The 25,151-nt window shown below is 44.1% G+C and overlaps 1 protein-coding gene across 1 annotated transcript in view; it reads left to right on the top strand.

Annotated features, from left to right (window-relative positions):
- Window positions 1-25,151, top strand: part of RNF180 (ring finger protein 180) — a 102,743-nt gene that overhangs the window by 8,507 nt on the left and 69,085 nt on the right. Inside the window, exons 3-4 of the mRNA XM_056541357.1 lie at window positions 8,191-8,274; window positions 10,827-11,729. Coding sequence (XP_056397332.1) covers window positions 8,191-8,274; window positions 10,827-11,729 — 987 coding nt within the window. The remainder of the gene's footprint in view (window positions 1-8,190; window positions 8,275-10,826; window positions 11,730-25,151) is intronic.

Here is a 25,151-nt window from a genome sequence, read left to right as displayed (position 1 = left end):
ATTTTACTACTGTTATGAACTGGAATTCAAATAGACTTTGACCATTTAAATTACTTTGACGTACTTTGAAAGTGCAAAATACCTTTTATTCTGATACAAACAATAATGAGAACAAATAAAGTGGATAACTGTCAAATGAATAAGTATTCAAACCCCACTCCCTCCCCTCCCAGAATCAGTTTCTGGAAGAACCACCTTCACTGCAATTACAGCTGCAGGTCTTTTGGGGGCTTTGCACATCTAGAGATGGAATTGGTTGTCCATTCTTCTTGGTTAAAAGGCCGAAGCTTAGATTGGATGGAGATCATATGTGAGCAACAATTTTTAGGTCTTGCCATAGATTGGGTAATTTTGACTGGGTACTTTTGTATATTAACATGCTTTGATCTAAACCATCCCATTGTAGCTCAGGTTGTATGTTTATGGTTCTTATCTTGCTGAAAGATGAACCTCCATCCCAGTCTCAAGTCTTTTACAGACTGAATTACATTTTCTTCAAGCATTGTACTGTATTAGGCTCCATCCATCTTTTCATAAATTCTGACTAATTTCATTATACCTGCTGAAGAGAAGCATCCCCATAGCATGGTGCTACCACCACCATGTTTCACTGTGGGGATGATGTACTCCGAGTAATAAACAGTGTTGGATTTCGGCCACACGTAACTTTTGCATTAACCCCTTAAGGACTCAGCCCATTTTGGCCTTAAGGACTCAGACAATTTAATTTTTACGTTTTCATTTTTTCCTCCTCGCCTTCTAAAAATCATAACTCTTTTATATTTTCATCCACAGACTAGTATGAGGGCTTGTTTTTTGCGCGACCAGTTGTCCTTTGTAATGACATCACTCATTATATCATAAAATGTATAGCGCAACCAAAAAACACTATTTTTGTGGGGAAATTAAAACGAAAAACGCAATTTTGCTAATTTTGGAAGGTTTCGTTTTCACGCCGTACAATGTATGGTAAAAATGACGTGTGTTCTTTATTCTGAGGGTCAATACGATTAAAATGATACCCATTATTACATACTTTTATATTATTGTTGCGCTTAAAAAAAATCACAAACTTTTTAACCAAATTAGTACGTTTATAATCCCTTTATTTTGATGACCTCTAACTTTTTTATTTTTCCGTATAAGCGGCGGTATGGGGGCTAATTTTTTGCGCCATGATCTGTACTTTTTTTTATACCACATTTGCATATAAAAAACTTTGAATACATTTTTTATAAAAAAAATTTTTAATAAAATGTATTTTGGACTTTTTTTTTTTCGTTCACGCCGTTCACCGTACGGGATCATTAACATATTATTTTAATAGTTCGGACATTTACGCACGCGGCGATACCAAATATGTCTATAAAAAAAAAATTACGCTTTTTGGGGGTAAAATAGGAAAAAACGGACGTTTTACTTTTTTATTGGGGGAGGGGATTTTTCAAATTTTTTTTACTTTTACTTTTACATTTTTTAAAATTTTTTTTTACACTTGAATAGTCCCCATAGGGGACTATTCATAGCAATACCATGATTGCTAATACTGATCTGTTCTATGTATAGGACATAGAACAGATCAGTGTTATCGGCTATCTTCTGCTCTGGTCTGCTCGATCACAGACCAGAGCAGGAGACGCCGGGAGCCGGACGGAGGAAGGAGAGGGGACCTCCGTGCGGCGTTATGAATGATCGGATCCCCGAAGCAGCGCTGCGGGCGATCCAATCATTCATTCAAATCGCGCACTGCCGCAGATGCCGGGATCTGTATTGATCCCGGCACCTGAGGGGTTAATGGCGGACGGCCGCGAGATCGCGGGCGTCGGCCTTCGCCGGCGGGTCCCTGGCTGCGATCAGCAGCCGGGATCAGCCGCGCATGACACGGGCATCGCTCCGATGCCCGCGGTTATGCACAGGACGTAAATGTACGTCCTGGTGCGTTAAGTACCACCTCACCATGACGTATATTTACGTCCTGCGTCGTTAAGGGGTTAAAGGGGTATTCCAGGATTTTTTTTTTTTATTTGACTGTGCTACAGAGACTGTAAAGTTAATGTAGTTCATAATATAGTGTCTGTACCTGTGTGTGACGGTTGTCTCACAATTCATCTGTGATTTTCACTCCAATATTTATTTTTACCAGCATACAAAATGACTGTTGTCTCAGATTTTTCCCAGGTTGCAATGCGGCCGAGACCTGAATCACTAGTCAGCTAATGGTGGAGCGATCGCTTGTTGGGAGAAAGATCAATCTGCAACTAATGCAACAGCTGTAGGCACCCTTATTGAAAACCACAGGTCTTTTCAATGGATGCAGCTTACTTATGTTTCAATGGGTGGGGTGGCTGATGTGTGGGAGGGAGGAAAATAGAATTGTGGCATTTGTATTCATAAAAAGAAAAGTCAAACAGGAAATACCTGTTCACAAAAAGCTAGCCACAATGTTATGGTAATCTCACAACATAGCCATTTAGCCCCAAGACAAGTGCAGATCCTTTCTAAGCATGTTCATTACTGTCTGCCAGGTACGTACTAAAATCACCTTATGGTGGATAACCCCTTTAAGGTCATAAAGTTGAATTTCGGTCTCATCTGACCAAAGCACCTTTTTAACATTTTTGCTGTGTCTCCCACTTGGCTTGTGGCAAACTCTAAATTAGAATTCTTCGTGCTGTCTTTCAACAATTTCTTTCTTTTATCCCTGACCTGTTTGTTGAGCTCGTTGGTCTCATGTTGCTGTTTGTTTAGTTATGCTTAACAGAACAAGTGTATTTGTACTGAGATTAAATTGCAGACAGGTGGACCCTATTTACTAATTATGTGGCTTGTGAAAGCAGTTGGTCACACTAGATATTTGTTAGGGGTTTTAAAGTTAAAGGGTGAATAGATATGCACTTAAAGGGGTACTCCGCCCCTAGACATCTTATCCCCTATCCAAAGGATAGGGGATAAGATGTCAGATCGCTGCAGCCCCGCTGCTGGTGACCCCCGGGATCGCCGCTGTGGCACCCCGCTGTCATTACTGTACAGAGCGAGTTCGCTCTGCATGTAATGACGGGCAATACGGGGGCCGGAGCATCGTTACGTCACGGCTCCGCCCCTCGTGATGTCACGGCTCGCCTCCTCAATACGAGTCTATGGGAGATTTGCATTAAGGGACGGGCCATGATGTCATGAGGGGCGGAGCAATGACGTGATGCTGCTCCGTCCCCTGCATCGCCCGTCATTACGCACAGAGCGAACTCGCTCTGTACAGTAATGATAGCGCGGTGCTGCAGCAGAGATCCCGGGGGTCCATAGCAGCGGGACTGCGGCGATCTGACATCTTATCCCCTATCATTTAGGGGATAAGATGTCTAGGGGTGGAGTACCCCTTTAAAACTTTTTTTTAGGAAGTAATAGCTTAAAAATAAATCATTAAAGGGGTTGACTGACAAACAAGATTTATCACCTCTCAGGAGGAGGGGGTGATACATGTACGATTACAAAGAGTTTGAGCATTGGGACCCCCAATGATAATGGCCCTGAGTCCCTTGTGTAAAAGGAGCAGTAGTGCACAAGCTTGGCCAACACTCCATTTACTGTGGGACTATAGGAGATATAGCCAAACTTTGAGCTCATCTATGTTTGTCCCTCCTATACGGTAAATGGAGAATTGGTCATGCACCACCTCTTCTTTTTTACACCTCAGTTCTCATGATCACTGAGAGTCCCAATAATTGGCTCCCTAGGGATCGGACTGCTGTGACCCTCACCTGTAGAGTGGATTAGGTGATAAATGTTGTTAATGGGCCACCCCTTTAATGAAAACCCATGCTTCCAATAAATATTATGCAATGAAAGCCTAACACGTTCTTCATCTGCAACTTGCCACTGGTGACATAATGGCTTTTCATCATTAAAGTATCTTCCTGTCATTTATTATGAACTTGAAGTGTGTGACCCTTCCCCAGGATTTCACGCCAACAAATTCGACTGGGAGCTAGAAAAGCCTGCAGTTATTTAATGCATTAATGCTGTCCTTGTCACATGTCATTAAGCACTAAGAAAATTACATTTGTATTAACAGTGCACATTGCAAACAAGTGAAGGCAGGCTTGAAAAGTGTGATTTCATGGGTGGGACAGGCAAATAATCCACAACTATCTCTATTCTGGAGCCTCAAATTTAGAGCCCAAGCTATACAGTAATTTTTATACTGATATTTTTTAGACATCACTGTGGTTCCTGCGGTTTAATTTATTCATAGCAACCTGCTCTTAGGAGCAGATGTTTGAACTTACTCTTTGGCTGCAAGGGTAGTGCTGGCTAGGTAAATCTGGAAAGGACAGTAGAACAGATCATATGTATTATTCACGAAAGTAAGCATATAAATATGGCGTACAGCAGTGTAATATAAATTAAAGACAAAGTCAGGCAAAGTCATTACTTTAGTTTGGAAATATGTCACTCTTTGAGTTATGTACAGCATAAGCCGCACGGATGCCCCATTGTTTTAGCAATAGAAAGTTACACTTACTCATTAGCATAATTTCACATATGGCAGATTAAAGATTATTGGGAGAGGAAAAAATAGGGGGCACTCCCTTGCAGTGTATATCGACTTGGTGTGTACCCTCCACCACACCCAAGTGATATACTCATCTGTCCGGTAGTGACACCAAGGTACACGATTCTCAGGGGTAGTGGTACCAAGGTGTATAACTTTTGTTGTAAAAAGGTATCACATCAAGCCCACAGAACTCTCACCAGTACCCTTTAGTAGTTTGACGGCATTTGGATGTACTATATTATTGGGCCTGAGGAAGGCACCAGTGTATGCCGAAACACGTCGACCATATTGAATTAAATAAAAAACCATTGTCCTGTGCTGATCTGGGTCCTTTGTTTGTGTCTACTAGAGATGAGCGAACTTACAGTAAATTTGATTTGTCACGAACTTCTCGGCTCGGCAGTTGATGACTTTTCCTGCGTAAATTAGTTCAGCCTTCAGGTGCTCCGGTGGGCTGGAAAAGGTGGATACATTCCTAGGAAAGGGTCTCCTAGGACTGTATCCTCCTTTTCCAGCCCACCGGAGCACCTGAAAGCTGAACTAATTTATGCAGGAAAAGTTATCAACTGCCGAGCCGAGAAGTTCGTGACAAATCGAATTTACTGTAAGTTCGCGCATCTCTAGTGTCTACTTACTGAGCAGTGCCTCCTAGATCATTTTTTTCTACTTGTGTTCTCGATATGGCAGATTAGTTACAGAAAATTCTGCACCAAATCTGCTGTAGGACATCTTTAGGTATATCATACGTAAGAGTCAATCTGGCACTGCTAGATTTGGGTCTAGTACAGATGTGCAGTGCGATCTCTGGTACGCACAGGCATTTCTAGTCCAACATATGGAGGTGCTTGATAATACAATAAGACAATGTAATAAACTTCTTTACTTTAGAATAAATAATGACATTCACAATCCGGGGAGAGCTTTGCTGCTTTATTATGTTTAGAGCAATACAGACATGCAGCGGGGAGCTGCAATCAGATAGACAGGGTAATCAACAAGTGACAGCTGTTTTGTACGTCAACATATACGAAACAGCTGTCGCCTGTTGATTTCCCTGTTTGTCTGTTTGCAGATCCCACTTGCATGCATGTCTGTATCACACTGAAGATTATAAAGCAAGAAAGGTCTCCGTGGAGGGTGAGTGCCGTTATTCAACCTCCACCAAAAAATGCCTCCTAGTCTAAATCAACACTTTGCCACCCAGATAAATGTAAAACCTGAACTTACTGGGTAGCAAGAGTCAGTTTTAACATGTTCCTGTCAAGAAGAAAGGGAGCCCCCATAGCAAATATTGAAATGGGCCTCCTATTATGACTCCTACTTTTGCCCCCCAGGACATAAAGGTCCGTTATGTGTTTCCCCTGGGTTTCCAGGAGCCATTGGTTAATACCTGCAGTTCACTGGAGAGAGAAGTTCTGCGCAGTTTTCTACCAATGGGAAAAGGACACACAAAGACAGGGCCACCATTTTCCAAGGGCCCCAGAGCAGCCGCATGGTCTGCCAAAGTGGTACATTTACCCTTGCGACTGTCAATACAACCAGTAAAGATCTATAAAGTTGCATGGCTCCTCATTGTAAAATTTCTATATAGAGAAGTTTTTATTTTCTGTTGGGTTCTGTTCAAATCCATGAAAAAGGCAATTGTGCCATTCTCCAGAATAAATAAAGAGTCATATGGTACTCCATCTCCCAACATCTAGTTCACTGCACATGTCTCTGGGCCACTTTTCCTTTGCACAGGTTATGATAAATCTCCCCCATTGTCTTACAGTAAGATTCTCTTTGTTTCCCATAGCAACCAAACCGGGTTCCACTTTCATTTTACCAGAGAAAAAAAATTAAAGCTGAGTTGGGATTGGTTGCTATGGGTAGCCAACCAAATCATACTATAATACACTGTGATACATGTCCTGTCCTCATATCCCGTCCCCCGAACTAATCATTCTCTGCACCTGCCTGCCAGACAGGAAGTAGTATGTTTAAAAGTCCAGGGCTTCCGCTGCAGCCAGAGACTTATGTGATCAGCAAATGTACCGGAAGTCCCCTAGACTTGCATGGGACTTCAGACAAAAAAAAACACCCTCACATAAGGGGGTGGTTAATGGTTGATTTAACTATATGTTTAGTTGACATATAAGTAACATGTAAACCAAATTTCATCGAAATATCTCCAGCCATTTAGAAGTAATGCTGTATCTCAATCATCCAATGGATGTAGAGTACTCCACCTACTGCCATCCGGCAAACGTCTCGCCTGAGCAACTATAAAACCCAAAAATATGGTAACAAAATATCAGGTAGCTCGCACTCACCGCAGGGATCGATAATGGCTGCTCCTAAATGGACTTCATAGCTGGACCGGGACTGCAGAGACGCTGGATGCGCTCAGAGGCTATAACCGGGTTATTTTGTGCATTCGGGCTTCATTGGGCGGATGAGCGAAATAAACCGGTTGTAGCCTCTGAGCGCATCCAGCGTCTCTGCAGTCCCGGTCCGGCTATGAAGTCCATTTTGGAGCAGCCCTTATCGATGTCGGCGGTGAGTGCGGATATTTCCTTTATCCTTTGCTACACACAATATCTAGCTGTCTCTTTGCATTTGTTCCAGCACCACCACCCGGCTCATCAATTGATTTCCCTGTTTGCTATATTGTCTTGCTGACACCGTTAACCCCTGAGAAGCCATATGCATTTGGTGCCTTCCTCTCTCCTCTATCCACATTTGTTAAAATATCAGGTAGACCTATACTTCTGTGTGCATATCCAGCCTTGCACAGTTATATTCCTTCTGTCAGTGCTGTTCTTTCAATCTGTGTGCATTCTGGTTTTAAACAGTCTTTTGTCAGGTTTCCTACCTGAAATGATAGTTTATGAAATTGTTGGCAGAGAAAAGAACACACTTTCCTTACAGTCCTGTTCATTGAGCTGCGCTGGTCACAGTACCCTTAGTTACGTCTGACCCACACGACCTTGTTCATTTGCTTCATTGTACGGTGTAATAGAGGTGATCCCAGCCTAGGCAGCTGCCTCATAGTGTCCGCCATAGATCTGATGAGATTGCTGTAAGAGATGGATATTAGTATAAAAAGTGTTCTTTTCTCTGTTTAGGATATAAGCAAAACACTCTTTTCTCCTGTAGGACATTGAACACCAGCAGCATCTAACTCCAGTATTTCTCCATATATTATATGAATGACAAACTTAATGAGATATAATTAGAGTAATGGAGTTTCCATTGTAAATGTTAATTAGTAAAAAAAAAAAAAAAAAAAAAGGAAATTATATAAATTATGTTCTCTCTTTTTTTTTTTTTTTACTTAAAATCCACCAAATGAGACAAGCAAACCCTTTCATCATACTCCAGCTTAGCGGAGCTGTGCCCACCTCTCTCAGATTCTTATCCCTTCTTGTTTCATATCTCAAGAACCACAAATCCATCTCTAATTAGGTTTAAAGTCAGAACTTCTCTAGAATACACAAAGAAAATTAGAAAAATAAAGACTTTCGGGATTAGACAGGCTGGCATGCTTATCTTTAAAGTACTTAATTATATGATGTGGCTTTGATAGGAGATTGTCGTTTTCAATGTTGCTTTATTTAACTACATCTAAAAGAGTCTTTTATTTTTTGTTCTTCCAGGAAATTTTGGATCAGGAGGCCTGTAATATATGGCACCTTGAGGCTGAAGCAAGTCCAGAATGGATCAAAAGAGAGATAGAAAAGGTAATATGTGCAAATGACCCTATTATGGTTCTGTACAACCTATTATGGAGCTGTTGCAGGACTCCAGTAGAAGCAATGTACCTTTGCATGTCTGTAATTTCATTCATATGTGCCGCGTTCCATTGTTGATATATTGCAGAGATGTCCTTCTCTAGAAACATTTTTTTTTAGGGACTAATATTTGTAATACAGCACTTAACAGAGGTTTGCAATGGGGATTTGCTTCTAAACTGGGCGGTTCCCGAGACACGTGTCATCAGAGAGCACTTAGACAGAAAAGAACAATTCAACTTCAGCAGCTCATAAGTACTGAAAGGATTAAGATTTTTTAAATAGAAGTAATTTACAAATCTGTTTAACTTTCTGGAGCCAGTTGATATATAGAAAAAAGTATTTTCCTGGCTAACCCCTTTAACTAGCAGTGGTGCAAGATTTGTTTCATTCAAGTGAGAGGCTTAATGCTGCAGTCCCTTGCATTCCTGTTAATATGGCTCGGGCCAAGGGCATTCATGCCATAGTGGGAGACCAAGCAGCTGCTCTAGGGCCTTTGGAGATAGGGGGACCAAGCTTTACTTGGTACCATCTCTCATGATACCTGGTGGTGACAAACAGTGCAGCAGGCTTTTAATTAACTCGGAACTCATGCACACTCAGCTGTACCTGCATGTGTATGGGGAAGTCGGGGGAAACAGAGCTGACAACTAATAAAGGTGTGTGGGCACCTTTTATTTGTGTTACTATCCTGCCTTAAAGGGGTACTCCGCCCCTAGACATCTTATCCCCTATCCAAAGGATAGGGGATAAGATGTCAGATCGCCGCGGTCCCGCTGCTGGGGAGCCCCGGGATCCCTGCTGCGCCCCCCCCCGCTATCATTACAGCACAGAGCGAGTTCGCTCTGTGCGTAATGACGGACGATACAGGGGATGGAGCAGCGTGACGTCAAGGCTCCGCCCCTCGTGACATCACAGCCCGTCCCCTTAATGCAAGTCTATGGCAGGGGGCGTGATGACCGCCACGCCCCCTCCCATAGACTTGTATTGAAAGGGGCAGGCCGTGATGTCACGAGGGGCGTAGCCGTGACGTAACGATGCTCCGGCCCCTGTATTGCTCGTCATTACGTGCAGAGCGAACTCACTCTGCGCTGTAGTGATAGCGGGGTGCCGCAGCGGGGATCTCGGGGCTCCCCAGCAGCGGGACCCTGGCGATCTGACATCTTATCCCCTATCCTTTGGATAGGGGATAAGATGTCTAGGGGCGGAGTACCCCTTTAACTCCAACCTCCAACAGTTAAACGGAAGGTTGCCTGCAGGGCTACCTTCCTGCTGCAGCCGTGTAGCTCTATGTGTTAGCTTGTGACTGCCGACAGGAAATCCGCCGCTACAAGTGAACACATAGAGCTTCAGGGAGCAGGGAGCTCACTCTGCTGTCGCTCTGTGACTGCTGGCAGCGCATCCGCAGCATCAAATACGTGTGTGACCCTACCCTTACAGTGAAAACTTAATTTACAGTCCTTTTATTATGTGGTTATTCACTCAATGTATTTGTTTTTAGCCCATTTAGAATAGATTAATATTGGACTATTGTGGCTAATCATATTTTTCAACTGCTTAACACTTAAAATGATCTTGGTATGCATGAACCCAAGATTATTTAAAGGGGGTATTCTGGCTTTACACATCTTATCCCCTATCCAAAGCATAGGGGATAAGATGTATGATGGCAGGGGTACCGCCGCTGGGGACCCCCGTGATCTTGGTGCAGCCTCTGGCATTCTGTGCCGGGCACTGCCTCTGAGGTGAAGATGTGTCGTCACGACCACGCCCCCTAGTGATGTCACATCCCCTCCTGCCATAGACATAAATGGAGGGTGCATGGTGGGATGTCACTGGGGCATGGCCGTGTCCTCAACTCCCTGTCTCGTCAGCAAACAGCACACTTTATAATGAATATCCTTTTAATGGGCAGATATAGCCCCATAATTACATTATATTCAGCTTCTAGTGTATGCAAAGAAGCGGCGGCACACCAATTTCCAAGTGAAAAAAATGGATGGCTTTTATTTCAACCAAACATCTATAGGAGCGACGTTTCGCCTGTCTCACACAGGCATTGTCAAGCAGTGACTGATATACAATGTGAGGTTTAAATAGTGTACAAGTGACAGCTAGTGAATCACGTGATTATTTACAAAATACAAGGAAAACGGTATAATGTGAGGATGATCATACTAGCTTCTAGTGTAGATATGTTGGAAAGACATTGTCCTTTCGGGTCATGTGTTTTGCATATTGCACATCAGGGGCTTTATATAGAATGTCTTTATCTTTATGGCCTGTACTAACATTGTAGTGCTTTTTCTAGGAGCATCCATGTGGCTAAGTATTTCTCTCTTTTTTTAAAGCTCATTGTAAAGTGTGCTGTTTGCTGACTAGTTTGTCTTTCACATAAAGCACATCAGGAAAGAGGATTCTTTTGTAGTGAAACAAATCATCAGTGTGGTACTATTGTATGATAGTATAGGATGATCTGCCCAATTCTTCTTTACTTTCAGGAACACTGGACAACTGGAAAGCTGCACTGCCCATATTGCAGAACACGGCTCGGGGCCTTTAACTTTGTTGACAGCACCAAATGCTCCTGTGGCAGGCTCGCAGTCATACGTCTTAGCAAAAGCAAAATTGATGTGGACATTACTGTGAAAACACCATGCCAAGCTTCATCTGCCTCTAAATTTTATACATATTTTGACAAGAAGTTCACAATTTGGATGTCAGAACTTGCCAATAGAAACTGGATCATGGACAGATATGTGGCAGTCCCTGGAACATTAGTGGATGCGTTGTGCCTTGAGGTGCCTGAATATGACAAGTACTTGGAGCCAAGTGGTAAAAAACCTTGCATCACCTTCAATCTTAAGAAAAATGACTCAGTGCTACGGGAACAAAAGGCCAATTTTTGTAGAAATGTGCTTCATAGGAAGTCAAATAGCATGGACTTGGACACAACAGAAAAACTACCACTGAAATCCTACATGAACAGGAGAGGGACCTTTACCCTAAAGCAAAACCCATCAGAAGTTCCATTATTAAGCTCAGTCAGTGCTGGATGTAATATTGCATATAATAATCGTCATATGTTTGACGTTCTACCAAGGTCTTCAAAATTGAGATCTAGATTTTCTGAAACTCCTCACAACAGAGTAGGCCCCGGAGTTTCACGTACTGAAGAAAGCCCAAGCTTGTCTTCTGCTGGATTGCCCAATACATCTGTAAGATCCACAACTGGAGGAGAGGGCCACATGACCCCAGTGGAGATTCCTGCTCAGATCATGCAGCCATCAATCCCCAACTCATCTTCTGAAAACCAACGCCTAAACAAAAGGGAGATAAACAAGCTGAAGAACCTGAGAAGAAAGCAAAGGAAGCGGGAGAAGTGGTTACTTGGGCAGAAACAGGTAAATGTAGCTTCATTCTAAAATATCCTATATTTTGTGTACATAGATATGAACTTCTCAGAGCTAAATTGCTTATAATATTGCTTATAATTAGCATTTTAGATTCAGAACCTCAAATATAAATCTGTTTGCTGTCCCAACTGATGGGGTCCCCTACTGTCCACTGTTAGTGGATGTTCATTAGTAGATGTTCCTACCAACAGAGATTGTTTTATTAAGTCATTCTAACTCGTGTCCCTGTAAAATTAAAGGGTTTTTCTTATAAGAGACGACCTTTCACATCGTAGCCTCTGCATTGATCGTTCAAGCTCTTGTTTATTGCTGCCGGGAAAAAAGTATTGCAAGGCAGCTGTTCACATGAATAGTTGTCCACATTATACATAGATCATTTAAATCCACTAAAGTTGAAGCCACTTGTATTGAGCAGATCACTATTTAACTGCATAGAGGGCGTTCCATGCGGGGGAAGCCCTTTATAATGTGCTAATATGACATACAACTCCTGTAATGTTCTTATAAGATGAAGAATATTTCTCATAAAATAGTGAGCAAAACCTCACTCAGTAATGATGGAACGTGCACATGTTTATGGCTGCCAGTAGTGTTATGTCTGTATGTGTTCTGTCTGTACAGGGATTATTTATATAAGCAGTCCGGGAATGCATGTTATTGGCTTTTATAGTCCTTACCTGTTTTAGGTAATGTGGCAGACTTTAGTTTTAAGCCTTTTTTTTTTTTTTGGCTTCAAATCCATCACTGGAATGACTTTTAGATTAGGTGTGGCATTTGATCACTGCACCTGTTAAACTAATCAGATTTCTAGTGCTGAATTAATTAGATGCATTTTTGATGCATTTTCTTATTCAAATTTTGTTCTTTAGAGCAGTGGTCTTCAAATTGAAAAGCCCCACCCCTCATCCTGTCCAGGCATTCTGGGAATTGTAGTATTGTAACATCTGGAGGGACACAGTATGATGATTTTATGAAATTGCTGTAAAAGTTACTCATATTTAAAGTAATTTGCACAACTGCGGTAAAATATCTTGGCAAAAACTGAAAAAATGCAATAAGAAGGACATTGGAGTTAACTTACTAGGAGTTTGAGTGTATTTTTGTTTGTGTTTTTTTTTTTTTCCCCCGATAGGTATTTTCCCACCGTATTTACAGATTTTTCCCTACATTTTGCTTTTTTTTTGTAACAGTTCTAAACTGTCGGCTTTCCAGAGCCAACACGCCCCTTTTTAGATTTATTTTGGAAAAATGCAGTGATGGTTTTAAAGTTTTTTTTTTTTTTTTGGGGCTCAAATTTTGGCAGACAAGACATACGCCTAAATTCAGCTGCAAAACCTGAAAAAAACATTAGAAAACGGAAACACATAAGCAAAGAACCCCCACTCCGTGAGCATAAACTCAAGAGAGGTATATACCTACTATATATCATGATCCCATAGAGATAGCATGGAGCGGGAAGGGATCAGAGCTAGTAGGAGGATTCTAGCAGGTGATGATGTCATCCTGTAGTTCAGTCATTCAGCACTGGACAGTTTGAAGTCACACTGGTGATCACATGACAAAGTTACTGTAATGAAAAGAAGAGTCCATAAAGTTCAACCTAAAACGCTGGTGTGTTGATCCAGAGTAAAGCAAAAAAAAAATGCCAAATTGCCCCATGACAGAGGAAACATTTCGTCCTGACTCCAACATAATCCCACATTTTGTCCCAATATATCTAGTATCTATAACCTGTAATTTTATATTTTTCCAGAAAAACATCCAGGTCCCTCTTGAACTTTTTTATTGAGTCAGATATCCCAAAATCGTTTGACAGAGTTTCATAGTCTCACTGCTCTTACAGTAAAGAATTTCTGTGATGGTGGTGAAACCTTCTTTCATCTAGACCTAGCTAGGTATAGGATAGAAGTATCACTAGAAATATCTCTATACTGTCCATTCCTATATTTGTACATTGTGATCAGATCGCCCCTAAGACATATTTTCTTCAGACTAAAAACTCCAAGCTTGATAACCTGTCTTGGTCCTGTAATCCTCCCATACCATCAATTATCTTTGTTGCCCTCCTCTGCCCCCTCTTCAGTTCAGCCATGTCCTTCTTATATACAAGGGCCCCAAATTGTCAAAACTATGTCCCTGTCACAAACCTCTATGTCTCTCTTGATGCATCCTATGACTATATTGTTACGCCGAGCGCTCCGGGTCCCCGCTCCTCCCCGGAGCGCTCGCTACACTCTCTCCGCTGCAGCGCTCCGGTCAGATCCACTGACCCGGGGCGCTGCGATTCTGCTGCCAGCCGGGATGCGATTCGCGATGCGGGTAGCGCCCGCTCGCGATGCGCACCCCGGCTCCCGTACCTGACTCGCTCTCCCTCGGTCCTGTCCCGGCGCGCGCGGCCCCGCTCCCTAGGGCGCGCGCGCGCCGGGTCTTTGCGATTTAAAGGGCCACTGCGCCGCTGATTGGCGCAGTGATTCCAATTAGTGTCTTCACCTGTGCACTTCCCTATATCACCTCACTTCCCCTGCACTTCCCTGCCGGATCTTGTTGCCATTGTGCCAGTGAAAGCGTTCCTTGTATGTTCCTAGCCTGTGTTCCAGACCTCCTGCCGTTGCCCCTGACTACGATCCTTGCTGCCTGCCCCGACCTTCTGCTACGTCCGACCTTGCTTCTGTCTACTCCCTTGTACCGCGCCTATCTTCAGCAGCCAGAGAGGTTGAGCCGTTGCTAGTGGATACGACCTGGTCACTACCGCCGCAGCAAGACCATCCCGCTTTGCGGCGGGCTCTGGTGAAAACCAGTAGTGACTTAGAACCGATCCACTAGCACGGTCCACGCCAATCCCTCTCTGGCACAGAGGATCCACTACCTGCCAGCCGGCATCGTGACAGTAGATCCGGCCATGGATCCCGCTGAAGTTCCTCTGCCAGTTGTCGCTGACCTCACCACGGTGGTCGCCCAGCAGTCACAACAGATAGCGCAACAAGGCCAACAGCTGTCTCAACTGACCGTTATGCTACAACAGTTACTACCACAGCTTCAGCAGTCATCTCCTCCGCCAGCTCCTGCACCTCCTCCGCAGCGAGTGGCCGCTCCTGGGCTACGCCTATCCTTGCCGGATAAATTTGATGGGGACTCTAAGTTTTGCCGTGGCTTTCTTTCCCAATGTTCCCTGCATCTGGAGATGATGTCGGACCTGTTTCCCACTGAAAGGTCTAAGGTGGCTTTCGTAGTCAGCCTTCTGTCCGGAAAAGCCCTGTCATGGGCCACACCGCTCTGGGACCGCAATGACCCTGTCACTGCCTCTGTACACTCCTTCTTCTCGGAAGTCCGAAGTGTCTTTGAGGAACCTGCCCGAGCCTCTTCTGCTGAGACTGCCCTGTTGAACCTGGTCCAGGGTAATTCTTCCGTTGGCGAGTATGCCGTACAATTCCGTACTCTTGCTTCAGAATTGTCCTGGAATAATGAGGCCCTCTGCGCGACCTTTAAAAAAGGCCTATCCAGCAACATTAAAGATGTTCTGGCCGCACGAGAAATTCCTGCTAATCTACATGAACTTATTCACCTAGCCACTCGCATTGACATGCGTTTTTCCGAAAGGCGTCAGGAGCTCCGCCAAGATATGGACTCTGTTCGCACAAGGCGTTTCTTCTCCTCGGCTCCTCTCTCCTCTGGTCCCCTGCAATCTGTTCCTGTGCCTCCCGCCGTGGAGGCTATGCAGGTCGACCGGTCTCGCCTGACACCTCAAGAGAGGACACGACGCCGCATGGAGAACCTCTGCCTGTACTGTGCTAGTACCGAACACTTCCTGAGGGATTGTCCTATCCGTCCTCCCCGCCTGGAAAGACGTCCGCTGACTCCGCACAAAGGAGAGACAGTCCTTGATGTCTACTCTGCTTCTCCACGTCTTACTGTGCCTGTGCGGATGTCTGCCTCTGCCTTCTCCTTCTCTACCGTGGCCTTCTTGGACTCTGGATCTGCAGGAAATTTTATTTTGGCCTCTCTCGTCAACAGGTTCAACATCCCAGTGACCAGTCTCGCCAGACCCCTTTACATCAATTGTGTAAACAATGAAAGATTGGACTGTACCATACGCTTCCGCACGGAGCCCCTTCTAATGAGCATCGGATCTCATCACGAGAGGATTGAACTTTTGGTCCTCCCCAATTGCACCTCGGAAATTCTCCTTGGACTTCCCTGGCTTCAACTTCATTCCCCAACCCTGGATTGGTCCACTGGGGAGATCAAGAGTTGGGGGCCCTCTTGTTCCAAGGACTGTCTAAGACCGGTTCCCAGTAACCCTTGCCGTGACTCTGTGGTTCCCTCAGTAACCGGTCTCCCTAAGGCCTATATGGACTTCGCGGATGTTTTCTGCAAAAAACAAGCTGAGACTCTACCTCCTCACAGGCCTTATGATTGCCCTATCGACCTCCTCCCGGGTACTACTCCACCCCGGGGCAGAATTTATCCTCTCTCTGCCCCAGAGACTCTTGCCATGTCTGAGTATGTCCAGGAAAATTTAAAAAAGGGCTTTATCCGTAAATCCTCCTCTCCTGCCGGAGCTGGATTTTTCTTTGTGTCCAAAAAAGATGGCTCCCTACGTCCTTGCATTGACTACCGCGGTCTTAATAAAATCACGGTTAAGAACCGCTACCCCCTACCCCTCATCTCTGAACTCTTTGATCGCCTCCAAGGTGCCCACATCTTTACTAAATTGGACTTAAGAGGCGCCTATAACCTCATCCGCATCAGAGAGGGGGATGAGTGGAAAACGGCGTTTAACACCAGAGATGGACACTTTGAGTATCTGGTCATGCCCTTTGGCCTGTGCAACGCCCCTGCTGTCTTCCAAGACTTTGTCAATGAAATTTTTCGTGATCTGTTATACTCCTGTGTTGTTGTATATCTGGACGATATCCTAATTTTTTCTGCCAATCTAGAAGAACACCGCCAGCATGTCCGTATGGTTCTTCAGAGACTTCGTGACAATCAACTCTATGCCAAAATTGAGAAATGTCTGTTTGAATGCCAATCTCTTCCTTTTCTAGGATATTTGGTCTCTGGCCAGGGACTACAAATGGATCCAGACAAACTCTCTGCCGTCTTAGATTGGCCACGCCCCTCCGGACTCCGTGCTATCCAACGCTTTTTGGGGTTCGCCAATTATTACAGGCAATTTATTCCACATTTTTCTACCGTTGTGGCCCCTATCGTGGCTTTAACCCAAAAAAATGCCGATCCCAAGTCGTGGCCTCCTCAAGCGGAAGACGCCTTTAAACGACTCAAGTCTGCCTTTTCTTCGGCTCCCGTGCTCTCCAGACCTGACCCTTCCAAACCCTTCCTATTGGAGGTTGATGCCTCCTCAGTGGGAGCTGGAGCTGTTCTTTTACAAAAAAATTCTTCCGGGCATGCTGTCACTTGTGGTTTTTTTTCTAGGACCTTCTCTCCGGCGGAGAGGAACTACTCCATCGGGGATCGAGAGCTTCTAGCCATTAAATTAGCACTTGAGGAATGGAGGCATCTGCTGGAGGGATCAAGATGTCCAGTTATTATTTACACCGACCACAAGAACCTCTCCTACCTCCAGTCTGCCCAACGGCTGAATCCTCGCCAGGCCCGGTGGTCTCTGTTCTTTGCCCGATTTAATTTTGAGATTCACTTTCGTCCTGCCGATAAGAACATTAGGGCCGATGCTCTCTCTCGTTCCTCGGATGCCTCAGAAGTTGAACTCTCTCCGCAACACATCATTCCACCTGACTGCCTGATCTCCACTTCTCCAGCCTCCATCAGGCAAACTCCTCCAGGAAAGACCTTTGTTTCTCCACGCCAACGCCTCGGAATCCTCAAATGGGGTCACTCCTCCCATCTCGCTGGTCATGGGGGCATCAAGAAATCTGTGCAACTCATCTCCCGCTTCTATTGGTGGCCGACTCTGGAGACGGATGTTGTGGACTTTGTGCGAGCCTGCACTATCTGTGCCCGGGATAAGACTCCTCGCCAGAAGCCCGCTGGTTTTCTTCATCCCCTGCCTGTCCCCGAACAGCCTTGGTCTCTGATTGGTATGGATTTTATTACTGATTTACCCCCTTCCCGTGGCAACACTGTTATTTGGGTGGTCGTTGATCGATTCTCCAAAATGGCACATTTCATCCCTCTTCCTGGTCTTCCTTCAGCGCCTCAGTTGGCTAAACAATTTTTTGTACACATTTTTCGTCTTCACGGGTTGCCTACGCAGATCGTCTCGGATAGAGGCGTCCAATTCGTGTCTAAATTCTGGAGGGCTCTCTGTAAACAACTCAAGATTAAATTAAATTTTTCTTCTGCATATCATCCCCAGTCCAATGGACAAGTAGAAAGAATTAACCAAGTCTTGGGTGATTATTTGCGACATTTTGTTTCCTCCCGCCAGGATGACTGGGCAGATCTCCTTCCATGGGCCGAATTCTCGTATAACTTCAGAGTCTCTGAATCTTCCTCCAAATCCCCATTTTTCGTGGTGTACGGCCGTCACCCTCTTCCCCCCCTCCCTACCCCCTTGCCCTCTGGTCTGCCCGCTGTGGATGAAATTTCTCGTGACCTTTCCATTATATGGAGAGAGACCCAAAATTCTCTCTTACAGGCTTCTTCACGCATGAAGAGGTTCGCGGATAAGAAAAGAAGAGCTCCTCCCGTTTTTTCCCCTGGAGACAAGGTATGGCTCTCCGCTAAATATGTCCGCTTCCGTGTCCCTAGCTACAAGTTGGGACCACGCTATCTTGGTCCTTTCAAAATTTTGTGTCAAATTAATCCTGTCTCTTACAAACTTCTTCTTCCTCCTTCTCTTCGTATCCCTAATGCCTTTCACGTCTCTCTTCTTAAACCACTCATCCTGAACCGTTTTTCTCCCAAATCTGTTCCTCCCACTCCTGTTTCCGGCTCCTCGGACATCTTCTCTGTCAAAGAGATCTTAGCCTCTAAAAAGGTCAGAGGGAAAACTTTTTTTTTAGTGGACTGGGAGGGTTGTGGTCCTGAAGAGAGATCCTGGGAACCTGAGGACAACATCCTAGATAAAAGTCTGCTCCTCAGGTTCTCAGGCCCTAAAAAGAGGGGGAGACCCAAGGGGGGGGGTACTGTTACGCCGAGCGCTCCGGGTCCCCGCTCCTCCCCGGAGCGCTCGCTACACTCTCTCCGCTGCAGCGCTCCGGTCAGATCCACTGACCCGGGGCGCTGCGATTCTGCTGCCAGCCGGGATGCGATTCGCGATGCGGGTAGCGCCCGCTCGCGATGCGCACCCCGGCTCCCGTACCTGACTCGCTCTCCCTCGGTCCTGTCCCGGCGCGCGCGGCCCCGCTCCCTAGGGCGCGCGCGCGCCGGGTCTTTGCGATTTAAAGGGCCACTGCGCCGCTGATTGGCGCAGTGATTCCAATTAGTGTCTTCACCTGTGCACTTCCCTATATCACCTCACTTCCCCTGCACTTCCCTGCCGGATCTTGTTGCCATTGTGCCAGTGAAAGCGTTCCTTGTATGTTCCTAGCCTGTGTTCCAGACCTCCTGCCGTTGCCCCTGACTACGATCCTTGCTGCCTGCCCCGACCTTCTGCTACGTCCGACCTTGCTTCTGTCTACTCCCTTGTACCGCGCCTATCTTCAGCAGCCAGAGAGGTTGAGCCGTTGCTAGTGGATACGACCTGGTCACTACCGCCGCAGCAAGACCATCCCGCTTTGCGGCGGGCTCTGGTGAAAACCAGTAGTGACTTAGAACCGATCCACTAGCACGGTCCACGCCAATCCCTCTCTGGCACAGAGGATCCACTACCTGCCAGCCGGCATCGTGACATATATTACCTTTGGCAGCAGCTGCCTGGCACTGATCACTTAAGTTGAGCTTACACCAGTACCCCCAAGTCTTTTTCAGAAAAAGTTTTACCTAATGTCTTATTATTTAGCACATAATTGTAAATTTAGTTTTTAAGGCCCAAGTGCATAACCTTACTTCTACCCACATAAAACTTCATTTGCCATGTCTATGCCCAAGCCAAGGTCATTAAAGGGGTACGCCTCTGCCCAGGGTTTGGAACAAACTGTTCCGAACGCTGGAGCCGGCAGCTTGTGATGTAATAGCCCTGCCCCTTATGATGTCACACCCTGCCCCCTCAATGCAAGTCAGTGGGAGGGGGCGTGACAACATCACGCCCCCTCCCATAAACTTGCATTGATGGGACAGGGTGTGACATCATAAGGGGGCGGGACTGTGAAGTCACTACTCTTGTGCTTTCTTTGCTCATCCCTACAAAAAAGATAGTTAACTCTTCACAAGTCATTAAAAGTACAATGGCATTAGAAAGTGAGAAACACAATAAAGGCATTTTTATGACAAGATACATTTAGACATGGAGCTAGGGTGGAAGAAGCAGGCACCATATAATGACATCCAATTGACAAAGCAGGTAAGTGTTCTGCACTACATCAGAATCCCTCTTTGGTCCTCAAAAGACACTGTAGTGACGTCACTAAACAGGAACTTTGTCCCTATCCGGAGATCAGTAGAAAGAGGGACGGTAGAGACGCTGCTGGCCAGGCAGTCTCCCTAACTCACCCAGAAGCACTTAACTCCACGGACTTATTAGATAAGATGCACCTTTCAATCAGCAGGTACTAAAAACAGTGGAGTTATGGTGAACCCCATAACGGAAGTATCCAATACATATTGTATCTTATTATCAATAGGATACACACCAAACAACTACGGAACTGTATACATTGGACTGTTTCTGCAAATTGTTAATCCAGGATAAAAGCCATATACATGTAGGTGGTATTCTGTTTACCACTAACCTCCTTATATCTGGATAAATATAGGATGAATCCTTATAGGGCACACAAGTGTGAGACCAGGGCAGGCAATACAGATATAGGACTCAGTGAGGGTGGGTGCGTTAATTATGTGAATATATATATATATATATATATATATATATATATATATATATATTCTTTGATTAATTTTTCTATACCTATAGACGTTTTCATGTTTTTTTTACATAGGACACCGCTCCTGTGAGTTTTGTTATTCCTATATCGAAACTGCAAAACGGATTGCCCACCCAAGAGCACTGCACTTTTATGTATAAACATATTTTAACCATTTTTTGTCCTATCCCATATTTTTTATGACATTCTCTTTGCATATAAACTACCTTACTATATATTTTAAAGCGTGATTCTTTTATATGTTACATACTATAGCGCCGATATAAACTGTATATAATTCTAAGTTTAGTAATTGTATGGGATATAGGGGCCCATATTATATATCCGGCTGCTGAATCCTTCCTTTCCCTTAGTGGGAGCGCTGGGTATATCTTTTATATATCAGTGTTGACCCCTTATTGAATATTGGTACTACGTTTGATAAGCATCAGTCCTGTGGAACAATCCTTGTCATATAGAATTTAAGAATAAGATTGTTTTTTTTTGCGGGGGGGGAGGGGGGGAGGGCAGCTTTTTTTAAACACACCCCACCCCGATTCTGCCTCCCTGCGCTAATGATTGGGTCGCAGTAGTTAACACTGACATTACACATACACCTAAAGGGCCAAGAGAAAATATACACATCAGGCTCTGCACTGAGGGTAAAATACTGAACAGTCCCTTCAAATGGCATCTATCGTTTAAAATAATTTAATACTAATGATTTATATATGAAATAAATCTTTTTTTTATCCCTTGTTATGCAGTGCAAATTAAGTCACATCATCCAAGAAATAGAAATATTGTGGTATAAGATCTAGTACACTAGTGCACATTGCCAATTCCAGCATGTTGGTGCTGTAGTCTAACTCTTTGTGGTGACTCCTGAGAGTAAAGTAACTGTATGTGATATTGCTTTCAGGAAAGCAGTATTTTTATAATGAAAATGACTGCCAATAAAACCAGCAAGGCAACCACAACAACAGCAGTGATGATCCCAGGGTGAACTCTGACCTGTTGCGTAGCGTAGTTCTCACTTGGCTGTTCCCTGTCTATTCTTTCCCAATGTAGGAGAAGGCTCCCAGCATACTGACCATACAACCCACCCACATACCCTCTGTCCCCAGGCCTGGGCCGCCACATCTCCTGCTGTTACACATTTCATTTGGTCTGGAAACAGGGTAGTCTACTACACTATTCCAGTCTTAATTTTTTGCCATAAACTCATTAATTAAGTTTGGTTTCTGCCTAAAAATGTTGGCTGGAGGCTCATTTGGCTGATGGCTATTTTTTCTATGCATACAGCATGCATGTTGATTGAAATAAGCTGCTACCAGGCACCATTAGTGGTGGCTTAAAGAACACCGTTCTGGCCTCCATCTGACTATGCAGACCTTTATCATGTACACTAGGATTTTTTTGATGTACATGTTAAACATAGGGAAAAAATACACTGTGAACCAAGCCTACATGTACGGGGTGTCCCAACTCTTCCCGAAGCAGATGTTGGAAAAAAGAAGGATCAAGCATGTTGGATTCCATTATGACAGATCCTTTGTTTATGTGGGAGATAAGCTTTAGCCAATGGAGACTAACAGCAGCTTATTTTATTGGTTGCCAGGGCCATTTGATGATGTCCTATGTGGTACAGTACCTTTACTGGAAACATCTCAGTGTACTGCTATACAATGTACAAATAAGAGTGCTACATTGTCCCAAAAACACTTCCATTCAGTTGCCTTAATAACACTTCCATTCAGTTGCCTTAATAGCAGTGCTGCGTAGTGCCTCACCTCAGTAATTACCACCATACCCATACAACTAATACCAACATACAGTGGTCATATAGTAATAGCAGCACTATACAATTTATGAATATTACTGTTATACAAATAGTATAGTATAGCAATAGGAGCTGAGCTGCGGTCACCCAGCATGGCCACTATACAGAGTATGGAGCCTAATGCTTCCTACTCCTTCCACAGTGTAGTGTTGTAGCCACAGCTATGCAGAACAGCTGATTAGTAAGGGGGACAGCTGGTGATCAGATATTGACTGCCTACCCTGAGGATAGAATTAGAGATGAGCGAACATAGAATATGTTTTCACTAGAAAGCTCTGTTAACTTTAATAGCAAGTAAGCATCTTATGTGATTGCCTTGAAATCTACACATGATAAGTACATAGGACCTCCTCCATTCTGATCAATTTTAACGTCTGCAGGAACAGGGGTGCCATTCTCCTATTCTTTTTTTTTTTTCTTCTGCCTACTTAGATGAAAAGCAGGGATAGCCAAAATATTCTTAATCTTGCAACTCCCCTTTCCCCCAAAAAAGAGTGGTTTACGAAAATTGGTTTTGTGTGGAGGACCTGTACACTTCTCTATGTTGATTTCACCATTCCCATTGCCCGTAGTTGTCATGGCCACAGAAAGCTCTGCAGTGAATACCGGCATGCAACAACAACTGCACTTTCATCCTCCCCCACTATAGATCCTATTCTAAATTAAAGATCGAATGGCAGAAAGCCTTCTCTATCCAGAATGCAGCAGTATTAATTGGTGGTTATGTAAATGATGTAATGTAGATGCACGCACAGTTCACATGAGATCAGCTCTACATACTAAATTATCAAAGGTGATCACTATATCCACAAAGGTTGCCTTCATGAGACAACCTTTTTAAGAGAACACAAAGGGTATCTAGATTATGTTTTATAGATACCAGATTATTTTGGGTCATGGATGCTATGTAGAGCTAGCTGGATGTTGTAGTACTTTGACTGAAGTTGGTGTTGTCACAGTAGTCGGAGGGCAATACCTGGATCTGAACACCCCCCTTTTGGCTCCAACAATTTTTTGTCAATAGGGGTTTGCACCTAAAGGGTAGTTTATAATCCTGGGGCACTCCTGTGGGAAAAGTGTCCAAGTGCAAGTGTGGAATGCCCATGATGGTAATAAAAATAACAGCAGCCAGACACAGTTGTAAATTTGAACAAATAACCATAGCTTTACTTAAGGGTTAGGTTCTCTTTGCAAGCAGATTAGGCTTTACAGACATTTCATTTACATAGACTTTTCCTTTAACGTTGGACAAGAGGTAGTATTCACCTTTGGACGTGTAGACTGAAGACAAGTTTAAAAACTCTCTAGGGGTGACTGAATTTACTCCTCTAGCACTTTGAGGGTTAAACTTAGAAATATAGTCAAAATTATTAATGTAAAGGGACCTTCACAGGTTTGGACCCTGTATTAGTAGTAGTGTTGAGCCGCATAGGCCATATTCGAATATATATGGACAAATATTTGTCATATATTCGCTAAATTCGCATATTTGTAATATTTGCGTTTTATTTTCCCATATGCGAAAATGCGTGTATGCGAAAATCAGCATATACAAAAATTTGCATAAGCGAAAATTTGCATATGCACATTTTTGCATATGTGAAAATTTGCATGCCAGTCTCACACAGTAGTATTAGAGCCTTCTTTACATCACACAAGCTGGAAGCAGAGAGGGGCGATCACTGTGATGTGTACTGTGAAAAAAAAAAAAAAAGAATATTCGTAATTACGAATATATAGTGCTATATATCGCAAATTCGCGAATATGCGATATTCGCGACTAAAATTCACATTGCGAATATTCGCGAGCAACACTAATTAGTAGACCCTTTACTTATGTAACTCACAGTTTTGTGCACTACAATGCCCTATAGTAGAGTGTAGGGGGTGAGGTTGCATTGAAACACTGGCTCCGGCCAAATGCCCACTAGGAATCCAGAATCTCCGGGGCAAATTATGGATTTTCAAAATGTCCCTGGAACATGGACTGGTAGAAGCTTGTGGGTATAATTTTACTTCATATAATGTCATGGGGATTCACCATGAACAACCAAGGCTGACTATACTTGACCCCTTAAGGAAATCGGATGTAAATGTACATCCTGATGGGTTGGGACATAACGCAACAGGACGTATATTTACGTCCTGTACATAATGCGAGCACCGGAGCAGTGTGCATATCATGCATGGCAGGTCCCGGCTGCTATGATGTCTTCCATTAACCCATCAGATGCTGTGATCAATACAGACCACAGCATCTGCACCAGTCGGACACTTCTAATGGCTGATCTTATCACCCGCAGTGATCAATACAGACCACAGCATCTGCAGCAGTCGAACACTTCTAATGGCTGATCTGATCACCTGCAGCACGGCTGCGGGGATCAGATGAGCCAAGTTAATGAATGGAGGTCCCCTCACCTACTCAGTCATCCCGGGTCTCCTTCTCTGGTCTAATCTGGCAGACAAGAGAAGTATATCACCAATAATACTGATCAGTGCTATGCCTATGCATAGCACTGAACAGTATTAGCAATCTGTTATTTGCTATAGTCTCTATGAGGACATAAGAAGTGTAAAATAGATGTGAAAAAAAAAAGTTTTAAAAAATGTGGAAAAGCC

The sequence above is a fragment of the Hyla sarda genome, chromosome 1 (assembly GCF_029499605.1).
Source record: "Hyla sarda isolate aHylSar1 chromosome 1, aHylSar1.hap1, whole genome shotgun sequence".
Classification (NCBI taxonomy): Eukaryota; Metazoa; Chordata; class Amphibia; order Anura; family Hylidae; genus Hyla; species Hyla sarda.
The sequence above is the reverse complement of the archived record's forward strand: the minus strand, read 5'-3'. Positions and strand labels throughout refer to the sequence as shown.